Source organism: Lactuca saligna, chromosome 1, assembly GCF_052625555.1.
Source record: "Lactuca saligna cultivar CGN05327 chromosome 1, ASM5262555v1, whole genome shotgun sequence".
Lineage (NCBI taxonomy): Eukaryota > Viridiplantae > Streptophyta > Magnoliopsida > Asterales > Asteraceae > Lactuca > Lactuca saligna.
The window spans coordinates 95,027,083-95,047,149 of record NC_136417.1 but is presented as its reverse complement, the minus strand read 5'-3'; the positions used below and the strand labels follow the sequence as shown (position 1 = coordinate 95,047,149).

The window sequence follows — 20,067 nt, the reverse complement described above, 5'->3', positions numbered from 1 at the left end:
GTAAGGACATAACAAATGGAATTATGAATACAATACACACATAGTAAGGTCTCATATATTCATTTCTTACAAAACAAAATTCGACTTGCATATATTGTATACATACTTTACTAGCCAAGTTCTTGTATATTCATTTCTTACAAAACAAAAATCGACTTACATCGTTTTTTATACATACTACACTAGCTAAGGTTGTCTCATATTACGGAAACTCTAGTAATACAAAGTTTTATTTAAGTAATACAAAGTCCTATGTTTATTGACTAATACTACTTGTTCCCGTAAGATTAACTTCATGATTAAGATTTAGAAGTTTAGCATTTGTTTTTTCCTTCAAGTCATCAAGATAATGTTGATAGATAAAAGAGACAAACCCCCATATTGCTAACAACATGGAAATCACCTTCACTCCATTCATCTTTTCATCAAAAAACCATACTGCCAAAACGGGCACAATCGGGATACCTAAAGTACCAATAACATTTGAGAAAAGAGACGAAACCTCAAAGATCAAACCCACATAACCAAGCGTGAAAACTTGCCACGCGACAGCTGTTCCTACAAGATTCATTATATACGAAGCCTGTCCAGACTCAAAACCCCTCATTTCCCATTTTATATCTTTCCATTCACCACTAGCAAATAGTCCCATTAGAATTCCAATACTTGCTATCATATTTTGGTACACGGTCATATCGAATACCACCTTGTAACTTGTAGATTTCAAAATCTTTTGAAACGCAAGTTGTGTTATTGAAAGCATTAAACCCCACCCTACACAATGACAACATAAACTTTATCTTGAGCTGTAAGTCACCCTAATTAAGGTTGAAGCTTATATGATTCGAACTTGGGGAAACTCTATTTCGGATGCTTAATTCCCAAGTCATCATCATTAGACCACCTTATGGTTTAACTTCGTGGTTATATATAGAATTTTATATCAAATATATAGTAACCAAATTTTAACATGGTTCTAGTCCAAATACATAGTTTTCTATGAAAAGTTTGACTTTTGTTTTTGTACCTTTCTTGTGAAATTATGTACCTTTTTGTTTCCATGTTTATGAAGATTAAAAAAATGAGAAATTAAATATCCTCCTACTTTTTATGCCTGCAAATCCTCCTACCCAATTAAATAGTGACATGTGTAATATTTAATGTTCATTTAATAATATTTTAATAGACTAATATAACACATGTCATCATTTAATTGGATAGGATGATTTGTAGGAATAAAAGCAGGAAGATATTTAATTTCTCAAGTTGTTGCTAATGTGGAGATATTGTGCATGAGGAATGGAAACAATTTTAATTCATTGCATAGTATTTTTTTTTTTTTTTTTGAGTTTCAAAAATTGTTCAGATGTTGAAAAACGTTGTGAAATGTTTGTAGTGATGTTCGTGGTATTGTCCCTTAATATTCTATCATTTTCACAAATTAGGAAAAAAAAAAAAAAAAAAAAAAAACTATTGCAATGTAGTAACTATTTTATAAAAATTCTTCCGTAAGTTAGTAAGTTTGTCACGAATCACGACATATGTCCACAATAAACAAGTTGAAGAAACTGTCATAGCCACACCATCACTAAAGGCAAAAAAAATGCTTAAAATGTAACAAAAGATTATATAGAGTTCCACAAGAGTAAAATCAAATTATAAGTTGTAGCTTAAACTTGTTTTTCAAAAAGAATGTTTACGATTCAATTATATATCTCTTAACAGTTTAAAGAAGATGTTACCTGCAGAACCAGCGACTGTGCAAACAAAACCAATGATATACTTGCTTCTCGATATTTTCCCAGTCTCTTCAGAATCGCTCTGAAACACAAGTAGCGTAGACGAAAAAGTGAGCAGAACAAGTGAATTAGCGATGAAAGGAGTGAACTTCTGGCCATTAAGAAAATATGAAAAGAAGGCGTTGAAAGCGAGAGTACTCGCAGAGATCAAAGAGAATGTGGAAACAGGCAAAAAATTGAGTCCAAAGGTAAACAACATGCAGTCTGCAGCCATGAATATTCCAAGAGTTGTATAGAGTATCACAAGGGTAGTCAACGAAGGTCTTTTGACGACTTGTTGATGGTATTGTGGTGGTGTTTTTGAAGGTGAGAACAGGAAGATGAAGGGGTACATAATTGGGAATCCAACTGTTTGAACTAGTGTTGCCATCCATTTACTGTTGCCACCTTTGATGAAGTAAAGTCTTCCTAACATTGTTGCGACTGACTGACCGGCGAGTACAAACATGGTGAAAAATACTATCAGTATCCACCACTTGTAATGTACAACTTTTGAGGAGCCTCCTCCACCATCTGATTGGATTTCTGTAATTTATAGTAATTAATAAAAAAAATCTTGATTAGAAGCATAATCATCAAGCAAGTTTCTAGGTTTACCCATTAATGCATGCATTTGAATTTTTCTCTTGTTTGGTAGACCCGTACAAAATCTTTCTAGGAAATTTTTTGTACCATTTTTTATTTATCCATTAAAAGATTTCACTTTTATACTTTGTTTTAATTTCAAATAATTAATTATATAAAATATAAAAATGAAATCATCTTATTTAACTGATTGGTCAATAAAAAACTGGATGAAATATCAAAAGCCTTGATGAAATATCACCTCTTATTTTTTATTACCCTTAGATCCCTGGCGTGTTCAAGAAACCAGAGTTAACCATCAAGAATGTACATATTGTTTTTTTAGAAGATTTTATTGATAATATTGATATTAGATATATTAATTAGTTACTACAATACTTTTCATTATGGGAAGTGATTCGTACACAATATTTTTTCTCCGTACACAACAAATTATGTTTTACAAGACTTTATTGTACAACATTTTAAAACATCAATTGTTGTGTATGGAAATATGTTTTAAAATATCAGCTCCCTTTAATTATTGGAAAAATAGTTTTTTTTTTATTTCTTCAACCGGTTATTATTTATTAAACATTTTAGAATTTAGAATTCTTTAATAACTGCTTTTTCCGTTCAATGATATTTATTATGTTTTTCTAATTAAAATTTGAAAAATATTATTTAAAAATAATTAATCTAATGTTAAATATTTTTGTTACGTGCAATTTGTGCACCTTTTTGCACACATTTTAGTCCTTTTTCATGTATCTGTTTAGCATAATTGTTCTTCCTTTTTCTTGCATTTTATCATATTCATGTTAGTCTTTAGAACAACCTTATTTGCACACTTTCATGTATTTTTCAAGTAAACCGAAGGTTGGGACGTGCTTTGGGAGGTGCCGGGATGCATTTGTGAAGAATTCAGGATGATCGGGCGAAGAGCGGAAAAGTTGGAAAATGAAGTTTGGAATTGAAGTCAAAGGGGTACACGGGGCGTGTTGGATTTACACTATAAAAGGAGAACGGGCCGAGTTGACTAGAATAGGGGCTATTGACTAAGCTAAACATGACCCGTGTTGATTTGTTCTATTTTGACACGGGTCGTGTTCGATCCAAAAACTGTCTTTTGGCAGTTTTTCCAATGCTTCATATCACAAGAATTGGGTCATTTTGAGACACGCAAATGATACCAGAGCATATTGGGTCAAGGATTTTTGAAGGTTTTTGCAAGGATTTAATCAGTAATCATTTGGAAACATTATTTCCCTTAATTGTAAGTTGTAATTTCACGTCATTTCCATCTTTGCAACTTGTGATTTTGTTCTAGCCATGTGTGGCTAGAACCCAAGTTTCCCCAACTTCATGTTTTGAATTCTTGGTTGTGATTTCAATCATATGACTTGATGTTTGCTTTTAATTTCTATCTAGTGAAATTGATTTTGCTTCAAATGAATGTTTGATTCTAATTGTGATTCTTATTGGCCCTTTTAATTAAGGTTAGGTCATTCAAGTTATTCATTTTGCAAAATCCGTAATTGTTTTGTGGATTGAACTAAGTAACAAACATTAAATTGATTCCCATTGAATAAATTTAGTGTAAATCTTTTCACACACTTAATGCAATCTTTTAATCTAAACTAAGATCTTGCTTAGATTAGGTTAGTAAGGTTAGGGTTAATCAAAGAGATTGTTTTTGGTTAATTAATATGGTGAATGGGAAGTGTTAGAGCTTGTTAACACTTTCAAGTACCAACTTAGATGGAATTGAGCAAATATCACGTATTCTTGGAATCTCATTGCTAAGTTGTCATACATAGAGTTGGAGTCCTTACAAATTCTGAGTTTGATTCACTCATTTAGCTGATTACTTTTGTTTTTTAAATGTTTGTATTAATCATTGCATTCTAAACCTCCCCCCCCCCCCCCTATTTACTGTTGGTGGCCATAGTACCTTGCACAAAGAGGTATAGACTAATTATCTTGTGTCTCTGTGGATCGACCCTACTTGCCTTGTACTACCTTTTAGTGCAATATAGTGGGATTCTTTTGGAGTATATTGTACCCCTTTATATGTTGGGGTTGACAAGCCTAAAAAATTGGCACCATTGTCAGGGACATGGTGTTACTAGCAACTTATGCCAAGATCTTTTCGTACAAGTACACCACTGCCAGTTGCCTCGGAGATAGAGAAGACTGCAAAGAGGTTACGGAAGCAAGCTTAGCTTTGCAAGAGGCGACCGGGTTTTGGGACTTCTTCGTCATCCACCCCTCCAGTCATTATCATTTGGGAGGATATACCCCTCTCATGTGTATCCACATCCGAAACTGAAACTCTCTCACTCTCACTACAACCATCCTCACCCAAAAAATACCACTCCACCCTCTTCACCTACTTATAATATCCCAAACCCTACACCTACAGAAACTTCAACCACTACTTATTCCATGGGAGATAACCATGGAGGGAATCCACCTCCAAATCCACCACCTGAGCAGACCTTACACTAATGGGCGAGGCCGTTACTCAATAACCTCTTTGCATCACATATCCGGCAGCCACCGACCTAGAACTAAAATTTGGGCTCATCCACTTAATCCCAACCTTTAGAGGCCTGGAAAATGAAGATCCTAATAAGTTCCTCACCGAGTTCCATGTTGTGTGTGTGGGCATGAAACAACACAATGTCACAAAGGATCAAATCAAGCTTAAGGGCATTCTCCTTCGCGGTGCAAGATGTAGCAAAAGACTGGCTCTATGACCTCCCACCGGGGACGGTTACTACTTGGGTAGATCTTGCACGTCTCTTTTTGGAGAAATACTTCCCAGAGATGAAAGCTTAAGCCCTACAGAGGAAAATCATTGGAATCAAACAGTATAAAAGAGAAGCCTTTCACATATATTCGGAGAGATTCAAGAAACTTTGTGCTCGATGTCCAAAGCATGGAATCAACGTATAACAACTCCTCCAATACTTCATTGAAGGAATGACTCCAATGGAAAGAAGGCTTCTTAATGCCTCAAGTGGTGGGTCTCTACCCGATAAGACTCCAACCGAAATTCACAACTTAATCAAGAACATGGCTGAACATTCTAAGCATTCAAGTCATGATGAAGAATGGTACACGGATGCATCTCGAGGTGCAAAGGAAGTCCAAACTTCGCAAACTGAATCACAATTGCCCGAGCTTACAAAAGTGGTTATGATGTTGGCTAAAGACTACTGTGTGCAGCCCACACCCCGACCTTGCAGTATTTGCACTCAAGTGGGGCACCCAACCGACATGTGCCATCAACTTCAAGATGAAGATTATAAAGAAGAAAATGCCTTGGGAGGGTATTCTAGGTCAACTCAGAGAGGATATGAGTAGCCACGAGGTGATCAGAGATGGAATAACAGTCAAGGTTGGGGAGGAGATCACCCGGGAAGCTATCAACCAAATCAACCACATAAATACCAACAAAGAACACCTTTTCCATCACAAAACATTCAGCCAAGGTAGCCACAACACCCTCCACAACAAGCGGGATCATCAAGTATGTCCTTAGAAGATATAGTGAAGAGTTTGGTAACTAGTACACAAGCTTTCCAACAAGAAACAAAAGCAAGCATAAAGAACTTAGAGCAACAAGTTTCACAGCTTGCTACTTCCGTAAGCAAACTAGAATCTCAAGGAAAGTTGTCTGCCCAAACTAAGACGAACCCAAGGCATAACGTGTGTGCCATCACATTGAGAGGTGGAAAGAGTTACAATGGTACAAAAGAGTCGGTTAATCAAGAGGAAGAAGAAATGGTGGTCGGAGAGGCAACCAAATAAGACAAGAAGGAAGATAAAACAAATGAAAAGAAGCCCTCCTCACTGAATCTACCGTCGCACCAACTCCATTTCCCGAAAGATTAAAGAGCATGAAGAAAGAACGGGAGGAGAGTGAACTCATGCAAATGTTCAAAAAGGTTCAAATCAACATCCCACTCCTCGAGGCCATCAAGCAGGTACCTACATATGCAAGGTTCCTTAAAGATATTTGTGTATCTAAAAAGAAAATAAAAGGAAACCAAACTATAATAGTCGGGGAAAATGTATTCGCGATTTTGCAAAAGAGGATGCTTCCGAAGTGCAAGGATCCCGATGTCTTTACCGTGCCTTGCAAATTGGGGAATCTTTTGTACCTTGAGCTATGCTCGATCTGGGTGCATCCCTAAATTTCCTACCATATTCTATTTTTAAATCAATTGGTGTATGAACATTAAGCAAAACCAGTGTGATCAGCCAACTTGCAGACCGGTCAATAGTACACCAAAAAGGTGTACTAGAAGACGTGTTGGTGCATGTCAATGAATTTGTTTTACCATCTATTTTTATGTTCTAGATATAGGAGATGGTGACTCTCCAAGTTCAAGTTACATACCTTTGGGTAGACCTTTTCTTAAAACTTCTAAAACAAAAGTTAACGTCCACAATGGAACTTTAACTATGAAATTTGATGGTGAAGTTATCAACTTCAATATTCATGAAGAAAAAAAGGTTCCTTCCGAGGTTCAATCTGTCAATCTTGTGGATATGATCCAGCCCTCAACTAAAAAAGGTTTAAACATGTCTAGCAATGAATTTCTAGAGTTAGTTTTGTCACAAAAACTGGACAGGAACAAAGTCAAAGAACTTGCAAAGGAATTTATTATAAATAACGAGTTGCTGGAGGTTTTGGAGTTTATTGATGACAAGAATCATATGAGGATTGATGAAATGAAGTCCACGCCACCTACAACGAAAGTCAAACCCCTTCCTCCGGTGGAACAAACACAAGATTCTGGATCAAAAACCCCACCAGGACCTTTAAAGAATATACATGGTGAGAAGGAGGGCACCCAACCGGTCATCAACTCAAATAAAGTATCAAAGAAGGAAGAGAAGGAGTTGATAACCCTGTTGAATAAATACTAAAAAAGGACTGAGTGGACAATCTCTAATATTAAGGGTTTAAGTCCTTTTTGGTTTGTGCGCAAAGAGAAAGCCAAAGGAAGGTTGAAGGTTCCATTGAAGGAGGTGGCGAGAAGGATGATGTGTTGGAAAGGCCTACATACTTAGAATGAAGCATATTCTGAGGCCAAGTCAAGCCAACGACTTAAAATAAGGGCGCCTAACCAGGAGGCAACTAGGGGTATTTTTGTCTTTTTCTTTAAATACATTTCCATTTCTTTGAAGTTTTTGGTTTTTAGTGTTCCAAATGCATTAAAAAATGTTTTTAAATCATCAAACGGACCTCGGGATGCAAAACCATTTTGTTTGAATGTGAGGGGATTCTTGGGTTCAAAAAGTGGGAAGTTGCAAACAGAACCGTACACGACCCCTGTTCATTTTTGCCTTATATTGAACACGGATCTTGTTCAAGCGAGGCAAGCATTTTCGCAGTCAGAGGGGTATATATGCCCGTGTTCATTTTTGCCTTATATTGAACACGGGTCGTGTTCAGCCATTTTCAGAATTTTAAACCCCTAACACGGGCTGCGTGATTTTACACTAAAATAACACGGTCCGTGTTCGCGCTGCATTTAAAATGTGTTTTAAGTCGAAAAATCGGTTTTTATTACCCCATTCACCAATAACTCGCCCCCAAAACAATTTCTCTCTTCCAAGAACCCCTAGGTTCGAAACTTTCACAATTTTTTTGTGCTTTTGGGCTTGATACTTCATGTAGGCAAGCTTTGGGAGGTTGAAGACGAGGTTCTCACCACCAACTACAAGGCTCCAAGAGCGATTCGATAAACTATTTCCATATCTTTAATCATCAATATTTTCTTAAAAACTCAATTTGTGTGCACTTGTGATTGTTTGGACTCTTACCCAACCGGGCACCACCCATCTCCTCCTCTGCAATAGGTTGTCATGCCCTCTCCGAACATCAGGGACGATGCTTATCTTTGAGCTTAGGGAGGGGTAGAGTTATACACTATGCATTTAGGTTCATTCATGCATTTTCAAAACGAAAAGGAAAAAAAATCTTTTGCACCCTGCATTTTAAAATATAAAACCCAAAAATATTTTTCCTCTTTACTTTAGTTTCAAAGCTTTTTGCATCCTATTTTCAAAAAAAAAAAAACAAATTACGTGATGATGAAACTCTTTAGATATGATAGCTCCATGAAGTGGGAAAACGAGAAATCAAATGAAAAACAAATTACCCAAGGCGACCGGATAGTTACCAGAAGTGTAGAATCAGTTGTCATAATTAGCGGACCTAAACACTGTAATTCGAGATCCCAGCTTTAGATATTAAAAAAATGGCATAGTGAAACATTTTTGTGGGCAGTAATAACAACTTTAGGATGATTTGCTTCTGAATGTTTAAAAAGAATCCTTATTAATAACTCTGGATACACATAACATGGATCTATTTGTTGACATGTGTTACCCTCGCGGTAACAGAGAGCTTAAGTATCAGATCCACACAGTCAAGAAGGAATAACGGGTACAACTATCATATCCTGTACCCAAATTAAATTAAAAAAAACTTCAAGCTCTTAATCGAAGAAACTTTCGGAAATTCAAAAGTTGATTGAAGAATTCAAAGCTCGAAACGAAGATACAAATCTAAGTTCAATCAAAATCAAAAGTCATCTCAAAGTCAAATCTAACAAATGAATAACTGTGTGATATGATGCTTGTGGCTCTCGAAAAAGTGAAAGCATAGGAGCTGGGGCCCTTTGGGTGGGCTCACTGTTTCAATGAAAGCTGACTCTCCGTGACGAGTTCATAAGGATGCTTCGATTTCGATTCTTGACCATCTAGTCTTAAGGACTTGATATCCCAAACTATGTTATTTTCACTCGCAAAAGCTAATTAAGGTATAAAGTATAAATAAAACTATGGTTGGATTATTGGATTACACTATTTCGTGGTCTTCCTCACTTTGGGAGTTTGTGATATGTGGAAGGTAGCAAGATGGTCACATAGGTATTAATGATTGGAGCCCCATTGATGTAAAGTTTGATCGTATATGTCCATATTTACAAAAATAAAAATATTACTCGTGTTCTTAATTTTTCTTTGGTTCATTTTTGTTCCTTAAGTATGTTTTGTACAAATGTTTCTTTTCATGGTTTTCATTGCATGCATTCATTCTTAGTTTTAGGATCTTTCTGTCCCCATTTGTTCTATGTTTCTTTTTGCCATCGAGAAATCGTCATGCTTGTCCGGTTCTTGCTCTTTCTTGAGGACAAGAAAGTTCTAAGGTTGGGGAGATTTGTTAGGTGCAATTTGTTCACCTTTTTGCACACATTTTAGTCCTTTTTCATGCACCTATTTAGCATAATTGTTCTTCCATTTTCTTGCATTTCATCATATTCATGTTAGTCTTTAGAACAACCTTATTTTCTCACTTTCATGTCTTTTTCAAGTAAACCGGAGGTTGGGACGCGCTTTGGGAGGTGTCGGGATGCATTGGTGAAGAATTTGGGATGATCGGGCAAAGAGTGGAAAATTTGGAAAAATGAAGTTTGGAGTTGGAGTCAAAGGGGTAAATGGGGCGTGTTGGATTTACACTATAAAAGGAGCATGGGCCGTGTTGACTAGAATATGGGGCTATTGACTACATTGAACATGACCCGTGTTGATTTGTTCTATTTTGAGACGGGCCGTGTTCGACCCAAAAACTAACTTTTGGCAGCTTTTCCTATTTTTCATATCATGAGTATGGAGTCATTTCGAGACACACAGATGATACCAGAACATATTGGGTGAAAGATTTTCAAAGGTTTTTGCAAGGATTTATTTGGTTATCATTTGGAAACATTATTTCCCTTAATTTTAAGTTGTAATTACACATCATTTCCATCTTTGCAACTTGTGATTTTGTTCTAGCCATGTCTGGCTAGAACCCTAGTTCCTCCAACTTCATGTTTTGACTTCTTGGTTGTGATTTCAATCATATGACTTGATGTTTGCTTTTAATTTCTATCTAGTGAAATTGATTTTTCTTCAATTGAATGTTTGATTCCAATTGTGATTATTATTGACCATTTGAATTAGGGTTAGGTCATTCAAGTTATTTATTTTACAAAATCCGTAATTGTTTTGTAGATTGAACTAAGTAACAAAAATTAAATTGGTTTCCATTGAATGAATTTAGTGTAAATATTTTCACAGACTTTTACATTCTCGAGTTTGTAAGGAGTATTGGGTGTTGTTGCACAAAGAGGTATAGACTAATTATCTTGTGTCTCTGTGGATCGACTCTACTTGCATTGTACTACCTTTTAGTACAATATAGTGGGATTCTTTTGGAGTATATCGTACCCTTTTATTTGTTGGGTTTAACACGCCTAACAATTTTACTTCAATATCCAACGTCTACTATTAATAAGGAACAAATTGTTTAAATCACAAGTAATCTGGTTTTTAAACATAAGATGTATATTTCTATAACGACAGATTTTGACAATTAAAATTTATAAGTTTAAAATTGAGATTTTATACATTTATGAAACTCAAAACCTTATATAATTAATAAAATGGGAAGTTTTATTAAAAGGTTTGTAAATAGTTCTTTAGCACTCAAACGTCAAATATTAAATATAAGATACTGATATTTAAATTTGATCATGTCAAAAATATAAAATTTGATTTTTAAAAGAATCTATTAGTAAAATGTGATTTTATAAAAAGTTACCATGGTATATTAATATATGTAATACCAATGATATCATATGTTTTTAAACTAAAATTATAAAACATATAAATCTCCATTTTAAAATGCAAGTCTATATCGTCTATTTTGAAAATGCTCGCATCTCACTTGTATAATATTTGTGGGATAAATGATACCTAATCACTTGTATTTATCTTTTGATGGCCGATGTGAATTCGCGATTCCTATAACTAGTTATTGACCGATTACACATGTTTCTCAAAATGGATGATTTGATCAGCAATCTTTTACAAAAAAAATGATACATAAGTTTAAGAGGCCTGACACATAGATGTGATCAAACATGTCAATTAACAAAAGTTGTTAGGAATCTCATGTCGCTAGGAATTATATATTATATAACTAATATTCGATATTTACCTTTTTAAATTAAATAAATAGGATAATGGTCAATTAACCATTTATTATTATTATTATTATTATTATTATTATTATTATTATTTTGCAAATTGGGTCCTAGGCTTTAATAGTTAATTTGTTAGAAGCTTAAAGGGTATTATTTATTGAAGATATAATTCCTAAGAGTACTAAATGAATTATGTTAAAATTTTATAATTCCCAAAATGTAAAATTTTATAATTCCCAAAATGCAAATACCTTGAATATCTTACTCATGCGATCCATCCTTAAGAAGGAAAATATATTTATTAAGAACTTCCTCACATGGAATTGAAGGTTGAAAATGGTTCTTAGATGCTAAGGGAAGTTAAATATACTTGTCCTCCAACTTTCCATTTAGCCCCTTCTCACATCTATAGAAGCTCATAAAACATACTGCAAAATGGTCTTGTGGTATGCATTTTTCTAGGTTTTTGTCCAAACCTCAACTTTTTTTTTTTTGGATTGGTGGTCCCTTTGATAATATTTGTATATGGCTTTAGTCCCTCCAAAAAACTAAAATTACTGTAATACTCTTGTGTATTTCTTTTCTATTTTTCTTCTATTCTTTATCTATTTAAATAATCAAAATAATAATAAAAGACCTCTCTCTCACATACACACATATAAATTGGTCATCACCCACCTTTCACGATCGTTCTTCTCTCTTAATCAAACCTTGAAACCAGTAATAAAATCTAAACCAAAACTGATGTGTTTCTATTTGTATGAATAGAATCCAATGCATCAACAGCTTATATCCATGTATCTCTTTGACTTAGTAGTGGTGTGGTTCACCTTACGGATCGTGACCTACCATTACTGTTCTGATGAAAATAAAAGTTGTAAACCAAAAAAAAGAACCCAAATCCACAAACCAAATCTTAAACCAATTCTATGTGAATATAAACAAATCGAAACAATAAGATCAATATCAAAACCAAAATTAAAACAATAACAATGGAATTGGGTTTTAAGATCTTTTCCTCTTCTCTTCTTTTGCAGTGGGTCTTCTAGAGATGGTGGTGGAAAGATGAATAACAAAATTGACACTGGAGATAATACCTACCTCGAACCTTACTCTTCTCTCTCTCTCTCTCTCTCTCTCTCTCTCTCTCTATCACCCCTTTCGTCTTCTTCATATCCAAAGCTTTGAAACCAGGCCCTTCTCTTCCATAATCATCTCTTCAAATTAATTTTCTTTAATATCCAAATTATTTGTCACATGTAAGTAGGAAACTATATGTATTTACATTAATGGTGTCGGTAGAAGGGCGGACTCCCCGAGTGCTTCTAGAGAGAGAAATTAAGAGCTCGAAATTTTGTAGCTTTATATATGAACAGGGGGTACGCACCACATAGTGACCATAGGCGCGTCACACCCTTTGCGCCTTGGTGGCTCCTCTGGTCGACTGCCACATGTCATCCACCCCTTCGTCTGCATTATCCTTCTAGAACAATGCCATATGTCATCATTTCATGGTGCCATGTGTCCAAATCTCATGGTGCAACGTCATCTTGTCTCTTGGAAGAGGCAGCCTCCCGACATGCCACGTGGCACACTTCGGTGATGCCACGTCATCAACACTAGTAAATTTTTGCAGATTTTCGAACAACCATAACTTTCGCATACGAGCTCTGTTTTTGATGTTCTTTATATCCCCAAAATCCTCTAGAAAAGCTCTAAAACTTTCATTAATATCTCAAAATCTAATTCTTGATATAACAAAATTTCATATTTAGACCGGTTTAGACTATTAAAGTCCTTGCGAAATTCTTAATTCCTTTATACGAACTCTGTTTTTTACTGTCTTTTTATCAACAAGTTCATATTCACGAGATCTTCAATTCTCCTTTAGATTGTTTCAGCTAACAATCAACTGATTTAAATTTCGATTTATGTGCTGACACAGATCTGTCGAAACTTCGAAAAATGATAACTTCCTCTCATCAAGTCAGATTTGGATATTCTCTATATGCACGCTCTCGGCTTAACGAATACTATGAATTTCATTTAGAGCACTTAGGATAAAAAGTAATTTATCAAAATTGCATTTTTTACGATACGTAGAGTCGTGTCGGTTTATTTTCGAAACTTCGAAGAAGCATAACTTCTTCATACGAAGTCAGATTTAGTGTTCTTTATATTTACGGAATCCTGACACATATTATAACTTCGGTTAAGATTATTAATCCTAAATAATATCATATAAAAAATCATTTTTATTGCTTATTATATCTTAATTAACTAACCCGAATCTGCAGGTGTTACAACATCTTCTACAACTTCCAATCCTCTATTTGAGGAATTAAAGTCTACAAAGGTTGTTATTCTTTTCATTCTATGGTTGGTTTAATCTTTCTATGAATGAAAAATGATTTTTGGTAGGTATAAAAATGTTTTATGTTTATTCAAGTTTTAAAGCTTCTATTGCCGTTTTTAGCATTTTTAAAAACTAATTTTTGAATAAAACTCAATAATGTCATCGTTGCATTGACCTCACACCCCACTTCATCATCAATCAATTTTATCCCTATTCCAGTTTGTATAAAATCGGGGATTTTCCCCATTTTTTATTTTACTTATTATAAAAGATTAAATTAGATTTACGGTTTCTGGTTTTTTCCTAGGTTTGAGCCCCAGTGTCTTTTTTGTAGCATTGAGCATCCACGAAAATTTGTTTTCGCATTTTTGCAGCTTTGAGCGGTAGTTAGGGTTCTTATTTTGCAACCAGGTTTTTTTGTGAAGAATTGTTGATTGTTATTAAGTAAAAAAGAAAATTGGATGATAATGTGTTTGTATTTAATTCATAGGGCAGTGGTTTTTTTTCACAGATTTGAACATCAATGGTCGATGGTAGAGGTGGTGGTGTTGATGGGAAGAAAGAATTTTTAAGGATTATCGGTGGTGGGTATGGTCGATTGCAGCAAGGCTTGTATAGTGGTGGTTGTTGGTGAGGGAATGAGAGTGGGATATATATATATATATATATAAAATTAAAATTTTAAAAAATATATATATAAAGGGTAATAGTAATTTTCTACCGGATAGAGATTTATACCGTAACAAAATCAAAATATAAATATAAGCACGGTGTTAGTGCAAAAAAAAAAAAATTAGGAACAAAATCCATAATTTTAATAAACAACACGGACGATTTCAATATCTTCATCTATATATAGACTATTTTATAAATCTCTCTAATCTAATTTATCATTTTAAACAGATATCATATTAATATTTGATATTTGGGAATAAAATAAAATTATTTTATTTTGCTAAGACGGTGCCTTTGTTTTTTTAAATAATAATAATAATATTATACGCATCCATGAACATTATATATATATATATATATATATATATATATATATATATATATATATATATATATATATATATATATATATATATATATATATGCAGTTATATGAATAAAATTTGTAATTATTATATTTTAATTTATATTCCCAATTCAAAATATCAATTTTAGTTTTAACACGATTTTATAATATAAATTATTATTAGAAATAAAATAATATTATACATTATTAGTGTGCTTCGAGTCGACACGGGTTGAAGGCAGGCTCAAGACGACACCATCCATCGGTACCGTCGGCTACAATATTTCGAGCTTAGGTACCACAGAAAAACAAGAATCATTGGTTACCTCTAAGGAATTGAGGCTATGACTTTGAAAAAGTCTCTCTCTCTCTCTCTCTCTCTCTCTATATATATATATATATATATATATATATATATATATATATATATATATATATATTTTCTACATATTTTTGGTAGGAAGGTAAGAAGTTTTTTTCTACATATTTTTTCTATATATATATATATATATATATATATATATATATATATATATATATATATATATATATATATATATATATATACGGAATATACATTACATCCCCACCTAAGCTTAGGTACTAAACCTCTAAAATATGTCGTTTTATCACGCTAAATATACCCGGTTTGGTTTTACTTGGTAAATATATCATCCTCCATAACATTTTTTTCTTTCATTATCATTTGACAATCTCTGTTTTCTTTATTTAATTATCGTTTATTACTTCACCCAAGTGAACATTACTAAACCCTAAAACCTAAATTTAAACCCTAAACCCTAAACCTAAACCATAAACCTAAAATCTAAACCCTAAACCCTAAACCCTACTGTGTCGATATTGAATTTCATCTTGAAATATTAATCGTGAGTCAATTAACCGTAATCTTTATTTAGTAAAACAATTTCTTTTCAAGAGGTTTAGTACCTAAGCTTAGGTGGGGTTATAATGTATATTCCCTTTTCCTCTATATATATATATATATATATATATATATATATATATATATATATATATATATATATATATATATATATATATATATATATATCATTTTTAAATTTTGTTTTTGTACCAATTATAAATACCACACTCAACCACTTAAAAAATCACACACATTCTGTCCAATTCGGCAATTCCATTCCAACTTTCTTCGGTTGCATTAAAATTCCATTTCAAATGGATTCTAGTCGTGACTACTTCAAATGGATTCAAGCCAAATATGCAACCGATGCAACGAAGTGGGTTCTTAAGATTTTTCATATTCCACACTCGAAACCAAAATTCCAAATTATCCGTAATTCACACCTTATCAACCCTAATATAACTAACTACAGATGCAACAAGTGTAAAATCAATTTCAATTATTCTCACCAAATTTGTGTTTCTTTTTTACCTAAGTATAAATACCACACTGACCCACTTCAAGAACCACACAACTACTCTCTAGTTTCATTCCAACTTTCTCCAGTTCTATTATAATTCTGCTTAAAATGGATTTTAGTTGTGGAAACTCCAAAAACGTCGGTTCAAGCCAAATATGCAACTGGCACAACGAAGCTAGAAGCAATTCTCAATAAGTTCCATATTTCATTCTCGAAAACTAAATTCCAAATTATCCTTACTTCTCACCATATCAACCCCAACACAACTACCTACAGATGCAACGAGTGTATCACTAATTTTGTCTATTTCAAGAAAATATCAGTTATAATTTGTTCCCTTACCATTCACAATCCTTTCCGAAAACCCAATTCTAATATTCCACTCCCAAAGCATCGAAATTTCGTGACGCTCAAAACAAAGAACCCGAATAACCAAGTGATAAACCCACTCGGATCCATCAAAACCAAAACGAAGAATTAGACAACAAACCCCAAGCCATCCCCGACATTTCACAAAATTATACCGAGCGTCGAAAATAAAACAATATGGATCGATAAGGAAGAAGTAGCATTGACGAAGGCTTATATCGACATTTCAAAAGATAAGGATGGTGTAAGTCAACACAAGGAGCTTTTTGGGATCAAGTTCTGAAACACCCTAAACTACAATTGTGGGTTCAGATCGTTCAAAGCACCAAATGGACTCCAACTGGAAGGATATGTAGTTGAAATGTAACAATTTAAATTGCATCTTCAATCGATAGGTTAATAATCGTGTGAATGGAAAAATCAAGGTCGATATCTGAAAGTCAACACAAAGTGGGTAACATAAACTCTATAAAATCAAAGCTCTTACACACGAGATGGCTTGGGATACTTTGAAATTCCTCCTAAAATGGTTAGATGTCAACAAATACAGTAATAATCCATTAATCCCCCTCTTCCATCCAAAAGGATCAACACATCCGACTCCAACGCGTACATAACCTCTTCTAATGCATAATTTTCATCTGATTTTAATGTCGAGCTCGAAGCAATCTAATTTTAATGTTGAGCTTGAAGTGATTCCTATTGTTTTACCACCACCGAGGCAACAAAAATGAAAGAAAACAACATTCACATCCTCACAACCTCTCGAACTAATTGAGTTTGTCGTTGAAATTTTTGGCCTTGTCTATCAAAACAAAAAAAGAGAAGGAAGAGAAAGAATGCGACATTGAGATGATGAATTTCGGCTCATGAAAGCTATCAGGCAAGATAAAACGGTATTCTTAGAAGAAAATGATATGTAGCTCTTTCTTATGCTGCATGACCATTTGACCAAAGAGATTTTAAATTTGATGCTGCCATGAAACGATACATTAATACATTGTATGGTTTTTAAATATATAATTTTATTTTAGACTTTTAATTATTATTTTAGAATTTTTTAATAATGCCTTCGAATTTTAAATGCCGTTTTATGCTTTTATTTTCTCTATGTAGTAGTTTTTTATTTTTTTAATGAAATGTATTTTTTAATTGGTAATATTTAATTATTTTTCTAAAAAGTATTAAATAAATTATATATGTGACAAGGAATGAGAAGTATGAATTTTCATGAATAGAAAGATGATGATGGGAGGAATAAAATTCTAGCATCCTAATTATTATGTTTTAATATAATATATAAAATAGGTAATAATATATTATTTTATGGGTAATTAAATAATCTAACGAGTTTTTAAAGTATATTCCAAAAAAATAATCAATATTTTTTCTTTAACAAAAATAACAATCTGGAATGAATATTCCGGACTAAGAAAAAACACTTTTTTTTATTGAATCTAGAACAACATTTAGATTGTCGACCAACATTCCAGATTCAGAACAAAAATTTCGGATTTTGAAAAAAAAGCCTTTAAAAATTCAAGAAAAAAAGCCAAAATCAGAAGAATATTTCGAGGATTTTGAGAAAAAAAAGTTTCCTCTAACTAATAATTTTTTTAACATTATATTTTCTGAATTTTAATTATTTTTATGATTAAAAAAAATGACGCCATTTCGTGATATAAAAGAATCACGAAACCGGTAACATGGTATCTCTTTGACTTTGACGTATAAACAAAATAAGTTGTAACAAAATTAATAAGTTAGGCATGCAAGGTGAGCCCCTTGTTGGAGGATATTTTTTAGTTCCAAAAAAGTCAAAAACGAAACTCATAAAACCAAATTCCATTACGGCATTTCTTGAACATAATTTTGTTTACACTTAAAAACGAATAATAATGTTATCAAAAGTTATAATTTTTTTATTTCGTGATTTTTTCCTGAAATTGTTTATTTCGTTAAAATAAAGTTGCTTTCACACACACACAAAAAAAAAAAAAAAAAAAAAAAAAAAAAAAAAAAAAAAGTTCTTTAGAGTCGATTTAACAAATCACAAATATCTTTTACGAAAAAAATAGTCATTCAGTGATAAAAAAAATTAATTTAATATTATATCCGTATATTTTTATATCTATTTTAGTGATGATCATAGCTATAGTCATGAAACGCATAACGAGGTAGAACTATTTTTAATATTACAAGTGTATTTCATCGTTATCTTCTTCAATTCATGTTTGAACAATTTTTACTCTTCTAGATACAAGTTTTTGAATGATTTCCCATGTGTTTGTGCCTTTGTGGTCATTCCTTGAGATTTTCAGACATAAAATAATAAAGTCCAACTGAATATACAACCTTTTATGCATGCCATACAAGCAATAATAAATTATTGGACAATATCTAATCATTTCAGGATCATGGGCCACATACCTTTTAAATTATTATGTAGAGCTTCCAATCGTAGGTCCAATTCATTAATGATGATTACTATATCATTCTCATTTATTTATTAATTAAAGAACGAAAAAAAAAAGTATAAAGTAAAAAGCTTATTAGAGTTTCTTGAGTGTCAGTACCTAAATATAAAAGTATTATACCCTCTTCAACAAGTCATATTACGTGATTGTTATGAATATAGTCCCCGATTTACACTTCATAAACTCTCCTATTTTATTTACTACCATGCTAAAAAGATAATAGAAAATGCTCAGTATGTCAAGTACTATGTACAACTTATCATACACAAGGCACAAGTCACTATTGCAAAAATTTTAGAACAGAAAAGAAGAAACAGTTTCAATTATAAAGAGTTCAAAGTTAAGAGTATGCTTACCAACGGTAATTGTTGCTTGTTCTTCGGCTTCCTTCATTGATTCGTACAATAGGGAACAGGGCAGAGCGAAAGGGAGAGAATGGAAAAAATAGAATTTTGGGTTTGTAAGGGTGTTCATTCCAACGCAATCATATATATATATATATATATATATATATATATATATATATATATATATATATATATATATATATATATATATATATATATATATATATATATATATATAGGGTTAGGTTTATGTGAGACGGCCTAATTTTGTGAGACCGTGAGACACTCTTTTTTATTTTTTTTTAAATTTTTTTTAGTTAATTCAAGTTCCGAAAATAATATTTAAAAAAAGAATTTTTTGATTTTTCCATTTATTTTGCATTTTAAAATTATTTTTAGAATATGTACAGTGTAATATTCTATTTAAAATATTTCACGTATTTTTAAAAAAAAATAGGATTTTATTTTATTTATTTATTTATTTATTTTTTAGTAAATTCAAGTTCCGAAAATAATATTTAAAAAAAGAATTTTTAGATTTTTCCATTTATTTTGCATTTTAAAATTATTTTTTAGAATATGTCAGTGTAATATTCTATTTAGAATATTTCACGTATTTTTCAAAAAAAAAAAATGAGATTTTTTTTATTTATTTTTATTTTTTTAGTTAATTCA

At 32.5% G+C, this 20,067-nt stretch overlaps 1 protein-coding gene across 1 annotated transcript; it reads right to left on the bottom strand.

Annotated features, from left to right (window-relative positions):
• Positions 1-62: 62 nt before the first annotated feature.
• On the bottom strand, positions 63-19,521 carry LOC145041759 (putative purine permease 10). The gene is made up of 3 exons (XM_078989932.1): positions 19,402-19,521; positions 1,743-2,324; positions 63-774 (listed from the first exon to the last, which is right to left on the bottom strand). The coding sequence occupies exons 1-3, from the start codon at positions 19,517-19,519 to the stop codon at positions 257-259; spliced, it is 1,218 nt and encodes a 405-aa protein (XP_078846058.1). The 5' UTR covers positions 19,520-19,521; the 3' UTR covers positions 63-256.
• Between the last annotated feature and the right edge of the window lie 546 nt (positions 19,522-20,067).

Coding starts and splice junctions, on each gene's coding strand:
- LOC145041759 (XM_078989932.1), bottom strand. CDS start 19,519: ATGAACACCCTTACAAACCCAAAATTCTATTTTTTCCATTCTCTCCCT. Junction 2,325..19,401: donor ACAAGCAACAATTACCGTTG/GTAAGCATACTC, acceptor TATAAATTACAG/AAATCCAATCAGATGGTGGA. Junction 775..1,742: donor CACAGTCGCTGGTTCTGCAG/GTAACATCTTCT, acceptor GTCATTGTGTAG/GGTGGGGTTTAATGCTTTCA.